Source organism: Elaeis guineensis, chromosome 4 (genome assembly GCF_000442705.2).
Source record: "Elaeis guineensis isolate ETL-2024a chromosome 4, EG11, whole genome shotgun sequence".
Lineage (NCBI taxonomy): Eukaryota > Viridiplantae > Streptophyta > Magnoliopsida > Arecales > Arecaceae > Elaeis > Elaeis guineensis.
Window position 1 is genome coordinate 124,743,638 of NC_025996.2, and position 13,299 is coordinate 124,756,936.

A 13,299-nucleotide genomic window follows, 5' to 3' on the forward strand; every position below is an offset into this window, starting at 1 on the left:
TTCACATGGTTTACACATTTAGCTTAAAAAAGGAGGAAAAGACATAAGCAAAGATATTCAGTACTCCATTAGGCTTAAAGTGCTGTTTCATCCCTCAAATTCTGCTACCATCATTGCTAGATCTCCCCTGCCATGTCAGCTATAACAGCTAGAGCACCAATATAGACACTTTTACTCTGGTTCCTTGGATGCTGGCAACTCTCTTCTTCCAACACTGCCCAACTTTAATCCCCAAAGATCTAATTAAGGGTACACATGGGTTGGGTTGGTTCAGGTTAGAGATTAAACTAGAACCAACCCAATCTGTATCAGTTCTTGATTTTTGGAAATGGAACCAAACTAATGAATGTCGGAACCAACCCAACCCAGCACAATCAAGATTGGGTTGGTTTGTATTGGTTCTTACTTAGGTTATCTTTTTTTTAAAAAAAAAAAGCAAAGAACTGAAACAAAGTATTGATTTATTAAAATTGTATTTGAAACAAAAAAAGGCAACAAATTCAATACCTTCAAGTTAACCACAATTGTCTTATGAATACAAAAAAAGTCTGGGGAGAACCTATACAATTATTTAGAAAAAAAAGAGGAAGAAGAGTAATCATCATCCAAATGTTTAATGCAAGCATAAACAATGTTGAATAAAACATAATATTGTATATACTATATGTTGTATATTTATATGATAGATTGGTGTGTGTATATATATATATATAATACATATATGGATCAATTTGAGTTGGTTCAAGTAACCCTTTGACCTAGATGCAAATTGATCTAATTGGGTTTTGAGAAATTGGAACTAAAACTATCTTCTTTAAGTCCTGAACCATATTGAACCAACAATGTTGGTTTGGTTTGGTTCTCAGGTTAACCCAAAGAGAAATTGGAACTAAAACTATCTTCTTTAAGTCCTGAACCATATTGAACCAACAATGTTGGTTTGGTTTGGTTCTCAGGTTAACCCAAACCCATCCGTACCTCCAGATCCAATCATAATGGTGGGGGTTGGGGGGGGGGTTATTGTGTGAGCATAGCAAAGCTAGGGTGGTAAAGGACCTCTTGATAGAAAAAGGTTAGACAATTGATGGATGTCGGAGTCAGCATGACCGTGCTAAAAATGTTGGTAGGGCTGAAAATGGGTCCAATAATATTTGACCTTATACATTCCCTCATCCAATTCAAATCAAATTCGGACAAAAATTCTTGTAGCTGATTAGTTTTGAAAATGGATCTGATGGTACATATTTTCTTATCTAGTTTGGATTGAAATTGTTGTATGGATTTGTCAAACTGTCCCAAACCATTTGGTTCAAGGCATGCTGAACTGTACTGGCAGCTGACCAGTAGGTTCCAACATGAAAAATGGAACACCAATGAGGAAGGAGAGGAACAGAGGAAAAGAGAGGGAAGGGAGGGAAGGAGAGGAAAATGTCGAAGAGACTACTAGAGGCCCGCCGAGGCCTCAAAGCTCTGCCCTCCGTAGAGAGAAAAATAGAGGGAGATAGAGAGAGGAGGGAGAGGAATAGGAGCGGGAGAGGGTGGGGAGGCCCGTGGCAGCCGTTGGAGGGCTGTACAGGTCCTCAGAGGGCGGGATTCCTCTGTTTTGATCATGATTCCTTTTTTTTCATGATTCACAGTGAAGTTGACAATCTTGTCCAGCAATAGAATTGCTGACTTCACTGTGGATCGTGATAAAAAAAATGGAATTGCGATCGAAAGGTGGTCGTCCCTATTTCAATCCGATGGAGGGTGGGGAGTGGCCTCTACAGCCCTTCGACGACCACCACTGGCCTCCCCTTCCTCTCCTTCTCCTTCCCTCTCTCTCTCTGTCTCTCAGTTCGGAGATCCCTGCTCCAGTCATCCGAGGGCCTCCACAGCCCTCTGGTGCTATCACCAGCATCTCCCTCTCCTTTCCTCCCTCCCTTCTTTCTCTCTTCCTCTCTTTGGTTCTCCCACTCCCTCGTTTTCTTTGTTGCATCGGTTATGGCCCAGTATGGAATGGTATGGGGGTGCACCGAACCATACCCCCAGCTGATTGGCATAGGGTCTAGCCCCGAACCTTGACTGTATCTAATCAGATCAGCATATAGATTAGGATACTTGCAGATTTTGCTAGATACATATTTGGTTCCAGATTTTAAAGTTATCTGATTTAGATTGGATTTGGATCTCAATATAGATTCGAATACTTATGAATTTTGCCACATACGGATTCTGATCTAGCTTTTGGGAATTCTTGTATATGATTGGATCCGAATACAGATTCGGATGATATCTTTTTTTTAAATACAGATTTGAATCTGGATTTTGAAGATTTTTCATATCTGAATCTAGATGTTCGGTGAAAAGTTTACATTTGAACAGCACTTGCATGTGGAATCGAATCAATGAACTTGAAAACTCCTAAGCCATAGGGGTAGCATTCAGTTTTGTTCTATGATGATTGCCACTAGATAGTTATTTTGAGTATTTATGATATTTCATGTTTTAATTCTTAAACCTCTTTATACAAATCAATTCCGTTCCTTTGATAAAAAAATAAAATTCTTTATGATAATTTCAAAAACTTTGTTTTTCAGAATATTTAAAAAATATCAATAACTTCGACATATTCCTACATCTATGTAACTTCTCTATAAGTTCTCTAAAAAATAGATGATTCATGATTATTTTTTGATTTTGCGGTGATATTTAATATAGAAAGTTTATTTACATTTTTATATTGTATATCTTATTTTAAATATTCTTAATATTAATTTTAATATAAGCCCAATTAGACCATTGACCTAGACCTTTAACTATGCATTAAATCCTTGCCTAGTTGTGCGTCGCATACAATCTGGATAATGGATCTGGTTCCCGTCCTTTATGGTTATGTCATTATGTTAGTTTTCATTATTGAATTCTGCTCAAAACAAATATGGATACTAATGTCCGCATCCATTTAGTATCTGTATCTCTTATTTTATCTGCTGAAGAGATATTGACACAAATATGGATATACTAGTATTAGATCTGTTTTCAAGGTGTTGGAGACCATGTCTAGTGGTGGTACAAATAAGCGAGCATTGGTATGGAGCTAGGGTCTATGAAAGGGAGGTGGTGGAGATGGTCGGCTAATGATGCAGTCGAGGGCCTCTTAGGATGGAAGATCAAGATCCTTCTCTAGTCTTCTAAGGTTTGAGAGGGAGGTTAGCTGAATAGATGAATTTAGGTATTCTGTATTAGATTATGTACTTATGGTTGGGCTCGACCGGTTGAACTGTTGAACTTGTAACTGACTACTTGACCATAAATAGTTCCAGCCAGATCAAGCAGGCGCAAAACACTGGACTGCTGATTTTAAGATTAGTTTGATAAATATCCCAATTAGTAAGGCTATGCCATTACTTCCTGTAAACTTTATGCAATTCCTAAAACATGAAGTGTAGGCAAACTCAATCAAGTCCAAACTCCAAATGTGGACTTCCTTTAAAGTGAAGCAACTACCACAAATGAATCTTGGAGAAGGTTTAGTTTGACATTGTTTTGTACATTAGGTCAATGCCACCCCCACATTTTAAAATGCAAGAGTAACACTATGCAACCATAAATGCCAAGAGATGTTTCCTTACATCTCTTGAGGACTCCAGGAAAGTTTTGATGGAGCCTTCCATGTTTTAAGACATTTCAGATTTTAAAATTAGCAGAATCTCTTTAACAAAATTGCCTTTTCTTTCACAATGCCATGTAATAATATTCTCTCTTTCTACTAAAAGGTGGCTAGCAGAATGTCTCTTGTTCCAATTCACAACACTAGCTAGTTGCTTAGGACCATTACCACCATTCAGCATCTTGAGAATGTACTTTAGTGGTACGCAACTAACTATTATTCCAAGGCAGTTGCAACAAAGCAGAAACAAAGTGTTGTTTAGCGTCAAATCACCACCAAGACCATGTATCTTTCTAATAGTTGAAGTAGAATTCACATTGAATAACAACTCATACACAAATTACTACATAACTTGTCTTATGTGAATGAACCACTAGAATCATTCATTTCTGCTACCTACTAATGACAAACTTCTTTAGACTGGTTGCACTCATGTTTCTCAAGAGTATAAACCAGATTTTCATTTTTGTTTCTTTAAGACTGTTTATCATCACCCAAGTTATGAGTTAGAAACTTAGCTTTGAATCCTTTGGAAGCATTCTTTCTTGATCTCAATTCTAGCATTTATCTCCAAGACTATTTTTGGGGTAATATCTATCTATAAAGATAGTAATATTTATTTCTTACTTGTTAGCTTCATCCAAATTCTTTCAATGGAAGGTTACCCACCTAAAGACAATAATATTGGTGCCCTCAGCTCGAAAAGAAATAATGAAATATTTCCATTATGGAGATACTTTGGCTAATGTACTGACCTAAAAATATATCCGTTTCTAACGCATCAAATTAAACAAAATTCTTTCCACTAAAGAATCAGGACTGGATTTCTTGATTATCTAATAATGTCTACCTTAGCTAGAAAATTGTTGTTCTTTCCATTTCCATGCCATTGCTACAAAATATTTAATACAAAATTTATCAAATATGATAAGGAATTCACAATAGCATAGAATTTTATTTGATCCAAGTTGCTTCTACAAATTAAGAGGATACTCTTAATATATCAGAGATGTATTTTCCCTCCACATCAATTATGGATGGAGAAAACAAACAGAACTCGAGCACACATTGCAACTCCACGCATAACTTTCAAGGCACTTAACAAAGGTTCTTATTGAACTAATATCGAGACTTTTACTAACTAACGACGATTATTGATTGCTTGATTGCAATAGGGTTAGGAGCAAGGTCTACTGAATTGGTATTGGAGCTCTTATTGGCTGATGCTTGGTTCAGCACGGTATAAGTCCGTACCATGCCATTATAGGGTGTATTGGAATAGGGAGAGTTAGAGAGGGAGGGGGAGGGAAGACCGAGGTCGAGAGAGAGGTTCGAGCCATCATGGGGGAACTTTGAGAGCTTCAAATCTAGCCATGGGGATCAAGAGAGAGACCCACCTAGTCAGGGACCTCATCATTGTCGCTGTTGTCGGGCATGGTCATCGACTCGACGGGAATGGAGGGCTTTGGGGATTAGGGCTTCAAAATAGAGCAAGGGGAGCTTTGAATGGGGAAGCGGTGCAGCCTTTATATCTTGAACCTATCGGCTGAATCGTGTTAGTAACTGGTCGGTCTAATTCGATATGCCCAAAAATGACCAGTTCAGCATGATTTGGGTAAAGTTGGCTAGGAGCAATATTTGCAATTTTATTATCAGATCTCATACTTGTACCATGGTACAATGTTGGTATGCCTAGTATGGTGGATCATCAAGTATTAGTGGTACTTATATAGGATAGTCCACCTGATTTTGGGTGGTATGACCACGTACTTTGAATGTTGGTTAGGAGCGCAAGTATGGTAGCAAGCATGGAATACTGTACCATTCCATACCACCCCATATCGGGCATACCATACTATACCGGTCTCGTACTGGTACGCCGTCTCGGAGTGTACTGATATTTCTGAATCATGTACCGACATTATAGCAAGATTTTATCAGTACGGGGTCCAGTATCGAGACGGCGAACCTTGGTAGCAAGATTTTGGAGCTTCTGCACCATCCAAAGCAAAAGTTCCTAGCCACTAAGATGCGAACAGAAGAAGAGATTATGGTAATCTAGTTTTAAGTTCAAGCAATCCATTTCTTTTCAACCTCTTATGAAGAAAAAAGATATATGCCTTTCTAAAATCATTCTTGTACATTTGCTTCCATATAGTTTTGTTCTTATATAGGATTGAGATATTTACATGAATATAATAATTCAAAGCAAAATGATCGCCACATTAGGTAGAATCTTAAGTATTTTGTATATAAATGACAGCCACACTCCACAGTAATCTCATAGATTACACTAAGTGGCCTTAAATATATTTATGTTTCAATGCTTAGCATCTTAGTTATTAGAATAATGGTTCAAGAAATCCTGGACTATTTTAATATTAGTTTACTAGGATTCTAAGTTCTGACTATTTAGTGCAAGTGTTAAATCTGTCTTTAAATTTTCCACCCTTAGTAACTTAGGTGAAACATTGGCTTTTATAGATGCTGGGTAAAGAGAATCAAACCGAATCATGGACATGATTGGATATAAAGAAACATTGAATGTCCTTACTTATTCATCAAATGAGAAAACTATGGGAATAGGTAGTGCTTGATGGAAGGGGATTAGTATATCAAAAAAGATTGTGCCAAAATTAGCTTGTATTGCTAGTATTACACCCCAAGGTCGAAGACCTCTATTAGTAGTATCTTCATATACTTGGCAAACTGGGCAAGTTTCATAGCTCATAGAATCAGGATTTTATTTTTGTAACCACAAAGCCACTCAACACAAATGTTGGTACGAGTAATAAATTTAATTTTTGAGGTTGTAGTAAATATTTTTTAATATGGAATTTGGCAATGCAAAATTGTAAATATTATAAAGTTGAAATTTGTTTTGCCAACTAGGCGCCCAAAGAAAACGGCACCAAACGAAGGAAAAGATGAAAATCAAATAAGTGGGAGGACAAAAATAAATGTTTCCAAAAGGAATAAGAACAAAAATCAAATAAAAAAGAGGAAGGACTAAAACAAATGAAAAAAGAAATTCCAAGTGTGGCTCTAGTACATTCATGAGACCATTAGGTATTGCTAGTGGAGACAAACCATTGTCTTTTCCCATCCTCTCATCTGATGTGAATCCTTGCTCCCTTTATTCTCCCTCTATCATAAATACACACAAGAGATTGAAGCTTTCATCCCTATCCACCCAACTCTAGCCATTTTTGCAAATAAAAACTTATACTCGATAACCATAGCCCTCCAACATTCCCCAAGAGGACAGTAATAAAGTAGCAAACATGGTAGATGTTTTTGGCATTGTGATGAATATCACTCTATTTCATCAAGATAAACAAGATGTATTCTATCACAACTACTAAACATGGTTATTAATTTTGGCTTTGTGATATGTATCCTCCTTATTTAGGCCCAAAACTAAGTTGGGTAGGGAGACAATACCAAGAGGTGCGAACATGCCATGATAGCCTCTTAACTTGGTTGAAAGGTGTCTTCTCAGTGAGGGGGTTGCAATGAACAACCAAGTCCAGGTAAATGTCTACCACAAATGTTGGTCTCTACAAAGTTGTGAGGCCATACATGGGGGATCATGCCTGTCCAATATCTGAAGGCTGGTGAAGTTGGTGAATTGATAGGGGGCAGGCAATGGAATCCCTAGTCAACAACTGTTGAAACTATAATGGTTCTTAAGATAGCATAATTACTCCTCAAAAATCTCAAGATAATTGCAGATTTGGAGCACTTAAAGAAGTGAAAAATAGAATTAATAATTCTTTGTTTGCATTTTACAATAAGTTCTGTATCATTCTTTTTCGTTTCCATGGCGCGCTCACCCTAGATCTTAGCATTTACTGTACCAAACAAAGATTAGGTATCAAGGCTAAATAGGCTGGCTTGAGCTCATCCTGGCTCAAATATAGGCCTAACATCTGTAGCATGAACTTGACTCAGTTTTCAAATCCTAGGCCAAGGTCCAACCTAATTTGGCCTGATAAAGACCAAAATCCTAATTCTCCATTGATAAAGAAACATAGGGGATTAAGGGAGGAGGAGTGGTGTCAATCAATGGTAAGGTGGCAGGAGAGAGAAGATGGGATGAAGATTTGTTGTTAGGTGTTGACTGATGGCAAGGTAAGAGGAGAGAGAGAGAGAGAGGGGTGTGATGGGAATGTTGATAGTGAGGTGATGATGAACAACAAGAGGAGACAATAGTTGGAAGATGCCGATGTCAATCAATGTTGAGGTAAGGCCAAAGGTGGGAGGGATGTATGATGTTGGGACTGTCTGCTAGGAGAGGTGGTCTGTTGTTTCGGCTTTCAACAAAGAGGGGCAACGGTGAAGGGGTGATTAGGTCCAGTGCATGCCTTCCCCAGCATGGATGTAGAGTAAAGGCTATACTTTATATTGTATAATTTATTAATTAATTTATGTTCACGTCTAGCTAGTATAGTTTTGAGTTAGCTTGAGTTCGATCAGAATCGTAATTGGGCTTAGAAATTAGGATCCAGTATAGCTCAATGGGCTGAAAATCCTTGCCTAACCTGCCAAAATCATGCCAGGCTGGTTGGTTTAGTTTTGTTTAGGTCCAATCTTGGACCATGATGAGCTTTAATTTGGCATTCTAAACATTAAAGAGGTGCCTAAAATGGATATAGGCTCGTTTTGACATACTCAAGAATAAACCACTGTATGAACCTAAAATGGTTTTTCAGCACCTATGTAGAATAGGCCTGTGGCACAAAACAAGAGGACAGCAATGATGCTAATTCTTGGCAACATACCAGGAAACATATTCTAGTCCCCAAACTTTGGAATATCTTTTATAAGTGATGTCCTCTACAACTACATTTATGACACAATAACATGGAGTTAAATAAGCAGTGTCTTTACTAAATGGTCATCCCTATGTGTGTTGTCTTCTTATGTTACAAGAATCTTCACATCATTTCTTCTAGTCAGTTATGGCAAGAAATTCAATGGTGGATGCAAAGGTGACAACTATCTCTGATATGTCATTTGGTCGACTAGAGAGATCATGTTTACGGAATTCGGAGGGTGAACATGGTTAACATGTTGGAGAGAATAGAGAGTTTATTCTTTTGTGGATGCAGGGGTAATAGGTCCTGCAAACAATCAGAGGTAAACATGTTTTGCATGTTGGGGAAAATATTAGCAACATCCATAGAAAACATTTATATTTAAATATAGTGATTAAGGCAAAGATGTCTTGGTTTAGTTTAAATATCAATCTAGGATATTTTCTGACCAAGTGATAGTTCAAAAAGTTTCAATGTTTTTTTCATTTTCTTTTCAACTCTTTTCTATTGAAGTAAGAGAGCCCCAGTGAAAATGGATATTTCAAAGTTGATGTTAAATAACAAAATTAGTAAAGGTAACTAAGACATTAAAAGTCTGAAAAATTATGACAATTTTAACACAATATATTTTTAGTATGCCTGTGGTGTATGTTAGAACCGAAGTATCCAGTAACAAACGTATTTAAGAGTAATATGTTAACATGCATTCTCTCGTGCATGCATGTGTTTGTGGTTATTTGTTCACTCTTTCATGCATACATTATTCTTCAAAAGAAATTAAAAACATATTAACTTAAAATGGAAACATGGACAATGACATTAGTAGCTCCATGCTATCCTATTTTACAATTTTCAAATGTTATGCAAAGTGATCTTGTCAACAGCGATGTGTATCATTTGAATCTGATATTGTTTCAAATTAGTTAGAAATAGAGTAAAAACATGTAAATCCATGATTTGTGTTCGTTTCCGGTTCAGATGCTCCAAACACCCATATTTTTCATTTAGTGATTTTCCAAGAATTTTGGTGAGTTCACAAGGTTTTGAGATTATAACGGTAAACTGGTCTGTGAGGGCATGATCCAAGAACACTATAGGAACGGAAATGTGGACAAAGAAGGCATTATTGGATGGAGATACATGAAGAAGCATTGGGAGTTCATTGTTATTAATTACTTTATTAGGTTGAGTGTTTAATTGCATGGTTAAAGTTGGATATGTAAGTATTTCAAACATGATAACATCAGGCAACAGACAGTTCTCACTAGCTTGCTATGCTGATTGCTTTTGGGTCATATTTCCCTTGGAAGGTTTACCAACTCTTTTTTTCACATCTCTATCCAATACTTCATCGGTTTCCACCCCTTTTCTGTAGGCTTGAAGGACCAAGATTCATCTATTTAATATGCTTCTTACCATGAAATGAACATGGAAATCATATAAATCACATATAATCACCATCTGGGACCATAGGTTCAAACAATTGGTATGTGGTTACTATGTGCCATTTGGAGAAGTCCATGTTTAATTCTCATAAGGAGCTCTGGGAGCAACGATGATTCATTATTTATGATGTAGGTGTACATGGGGTGATGGTTCAGTGTGGTGCAATAAATGATTGGCACAAGGCTTATGTCCCTGTTGATTGAGATGAATGATGCATGAACCCAGCGAAGGCTGGGGCTCAGGTATTTAATTTATGGGGAATATGCGGTTTTTAATGCCTTGCGGCCTTGCCTTAGCTTATTGTTTTCAAATTTCAATGAAAATGCTGCATTATCATCAAACAGAAGATTCTATCTTCTTCAGCAGTAGTTCTGAGACCACAAATTAAAATATCTGGAATTTAAATTGATTTTGGCTATTACTCCTTTGAAGCTTCCACCATGTGTGTATCTTATGATCGCAATATTATGTTTATGTTGTTCAGCTGTATTCTTGTATATTCAGATGTCCTTTCAGAATGCCACCTTTTAACTGCTGCTACTTTTTTGCATTTGCAGGCGATACTTCTTTCTGATCACTTTCAGGTCTTACCTCTACTGCACTTCTCCAAGTGAAACGGGTTTTGCATCATGGATGGAGGCCAGGCCCGAACTTGGCCACCTCTGTGATAACCTGAGATTGGACAAATAACTGATCTTTTGGCTGTCATGTGGAATCTTTATATCAACATCCCATGAAGTTGTTAAGAGGTAAATAAAACAAAAGGAGAAAAAGAAAGGTATTAGTTATAGAAGGAGACTTAATTTAGAACACTTTGAAAATTACCATGTCTGCCCCCAACATATAGGTGCACAGTTTTCCAAGATGTAGCAATCTGTGCATCTTGGATTAGAGGCTATGATCTATTCATCTTTTTTTGAAATGATTGAGGCCCAATAAAAGCATCTATATCTTTATAGATTACAATTTTTTTTCCAAAGCTTGATTGCCATGAGTCATCTGAGAAGACCTTGCAAGGTTTCATAAGAACCATAACACTATAAAGTTCATACTATGAACCCTGTGCGTCTATCCCCTTCCCTTTGCTCATCAATTGAAAATACCAGCTCTTAGACCTACCTCTCCAAATCATTTATTCTGCTGAATTTTGTGGAATAGAAATTTATCTTGCAGTATTGATGTATTCTTTGTGCAATCTGATGTGAATGTTAGCTATCTTATGATTTTGGAAAGATAATATCGCATCATGACAGTTAGTCACAATTCCTAAGCTGAGAATGAATCGTCACTGAGCATAATAAAATGGCAAGGTCGTCCAAATGATGCAAAAAGCATTCATGATGGTCCATATAACTGAATATAGGTGTTCTATGAGAGAATCTTTAAGATTCTGGATAGCTTGCTGTTGTGATGTAGCTGTTTTTTTTGGCAATACCACTTGTTTTATTCTACTGGCTGTACAATATCAAGTTTTCCTGCACTACAAATTGTTATTGGCATCACCCTGAGGTATCTTAATATCTGTGCATATTTTCTGCAGGGCAGAAGGCCATTTATCATCAGCGTGTGCTTGGCATGCAAGAGAGAGGTCTCATAGGTGATGCAACGCAGTGCTAACCACTGGCTTATAGTTTAGCCCTAGAATGTTGATGGTGCATCTAGTTGTGGCTAGCAGCGGCAAGCGCTATGGCTTCATTGTAACAAATGAAGATATCCGCAATGATCAGCTGGATCGTCCAAACAATTTTCTCCACCGGACTTGAGAACAAACCCAAAGCTTCAGCAGGGAAAGAATCCTTTGCTTGTGGCAATGCTCACCCCCTGCATGTACACAGAAACTCGTTAGTTCTGATGGCAAAACCTGCTCTAGATAGCTCCATATTTGGATGATATGATCCATCACATTAGCCTTGGCCTATTGAGCAGGAGGTACTCTGATCCCATCTCCTTTCCTTATGATTGGTGTAAAATATAATGTGGATGTGAATACCAGTTTTAAAGGATCTATTGTATGTCTAATAGTAAGAAGTTTTAGTGATGATCATACTGTCAACCGCTACTGATGAAGTTGAAGCATAAGCTTTCATAGAGGGGATCCTATTGTTGTGACACACAGATTGCTCATGTTATTTGGGAAGGGCATGCATAATTTTCAGCTTTTGTTTAAATGTTGTAATAACCCTTTTTGGTAAATGACTTGTATTATTGCCTTTCCGTCAAGATTTCCCTATTCGCCTCTGTCTATTAGCTAAAGATGACATCAAAAGAGATTGCAATTTTTTTTTTTTTTGGTGACAAGTGGTTGCAATTTTACCTTGTCTCTCTTCCATCCATCATTTTTAGCTTGCACCATCGTAGGAGAACTAAACTTTTTGTAATAAGGGAACTAGCTGAATATAACTTGCCTAGGGGCTTTATACCATTAGGAAGAATTCGGAAATTCCTATGGAAATTCTACCTTGCTTGAGCCTCTCTTAGTCCTCACCACCTTCCTTCTCTTCATTTCAAAACCCTATCCCTAATCCTATCCACTAGCCACTTGATAAGAAGGGAAGAACGTCAAAGGAGCGCTAGGTGCCTGCACCCCTCTCATCTTGTCCTTCCACTCTCTCGTAGGAGGGGTGACAATGATTTGCTTCTAAGCTCTTTTTCATCATTAAATTAGATTCTTACCCATAAGCCTTATCCAATAGCAACTCCAAAACAAATCTTAGGTCCCAGGGTCAGCCCCAAATAGTTGGATAAATCTTCGATACAATGAGTAAAATTTCATGGTTGGATAGTCTTCTCATTGTAACTCATACAACTACATCCCTCAACTTTAATCATGTCTCTTTGTGGGATGTTTAAAGAGAAACATCACCAGCATCCTTCTTGTGAACACCTGCTTATTATGGATATCTTATCTATTATTATTTCTTGATGATTATTCTCGAGTCACTTGGATTCATGTTTTAAAAGAATTGATTTCTTCTCTAAATTGACTTATATATCTACATATATACTCACAAACATATATGCATGTATACAAAGTATAGATGGGTCTCCTTTTTAAAAGAAAGAAAGGCTCACAAGCAACGAGATACAACGTAGATGGTACCACATCTTTGAATATCCATAACCTCAAAACCACAATGAAGGTAGGATTTGACTCTAAAGTGTATAACTAACAAGTGACATCCCTAATAGAAATGATGCACCTTTAAGAGAAGCTACAACTTTAGAGCAATTGATATGCATACAAATTAGTATCCACAAGATGGTAATCATGTAAAGTGATACCATATAGGACATAACATCTGCAATTGAAAAGTTGGCAACTCCACTAGTAAATAATTAAAAAAAGGGCTTTAATGTTACTTATGCATTAAATATGAGATA

The 13,299-nt window shown here is 37.2% G+C and overlaps 1 protein-coding gene across 2 annotated transcripts in view; it reads left to right on the top strand.

Annotated features, from left to right (window-relative positions):
* LOC105032984 (uncharacterized) overlaps nt 1-12,138 on the top strand; it is a 61,398-nt gene extending 49,260 nt beyond the window's left edge. The window contains exons 19-20 of one of the 2 annotated variants that reach the window (XM_010907594.4): nt 10,476-10,667; nt 11,459-12,138. In XM_010907594.4, the coding sequence (XP_010905896.1) occupies nt 10,476-10,608 (133 nt within the window). In that variant the 3' untranslated portion in view covers nt 10,609-10,667; nt 11,459-12,138. Of the gene's footprint in view, nt 1-10,050; nt 10,161-10,475; nt 10,668-11,458 lie in introns of those variants that run through there. The other variant, XM_029261181.2, reaches the window with a different exon arrangement.
* Nucleotides 12,139-13,299: the final 1,161 nt, after the last annotated feature.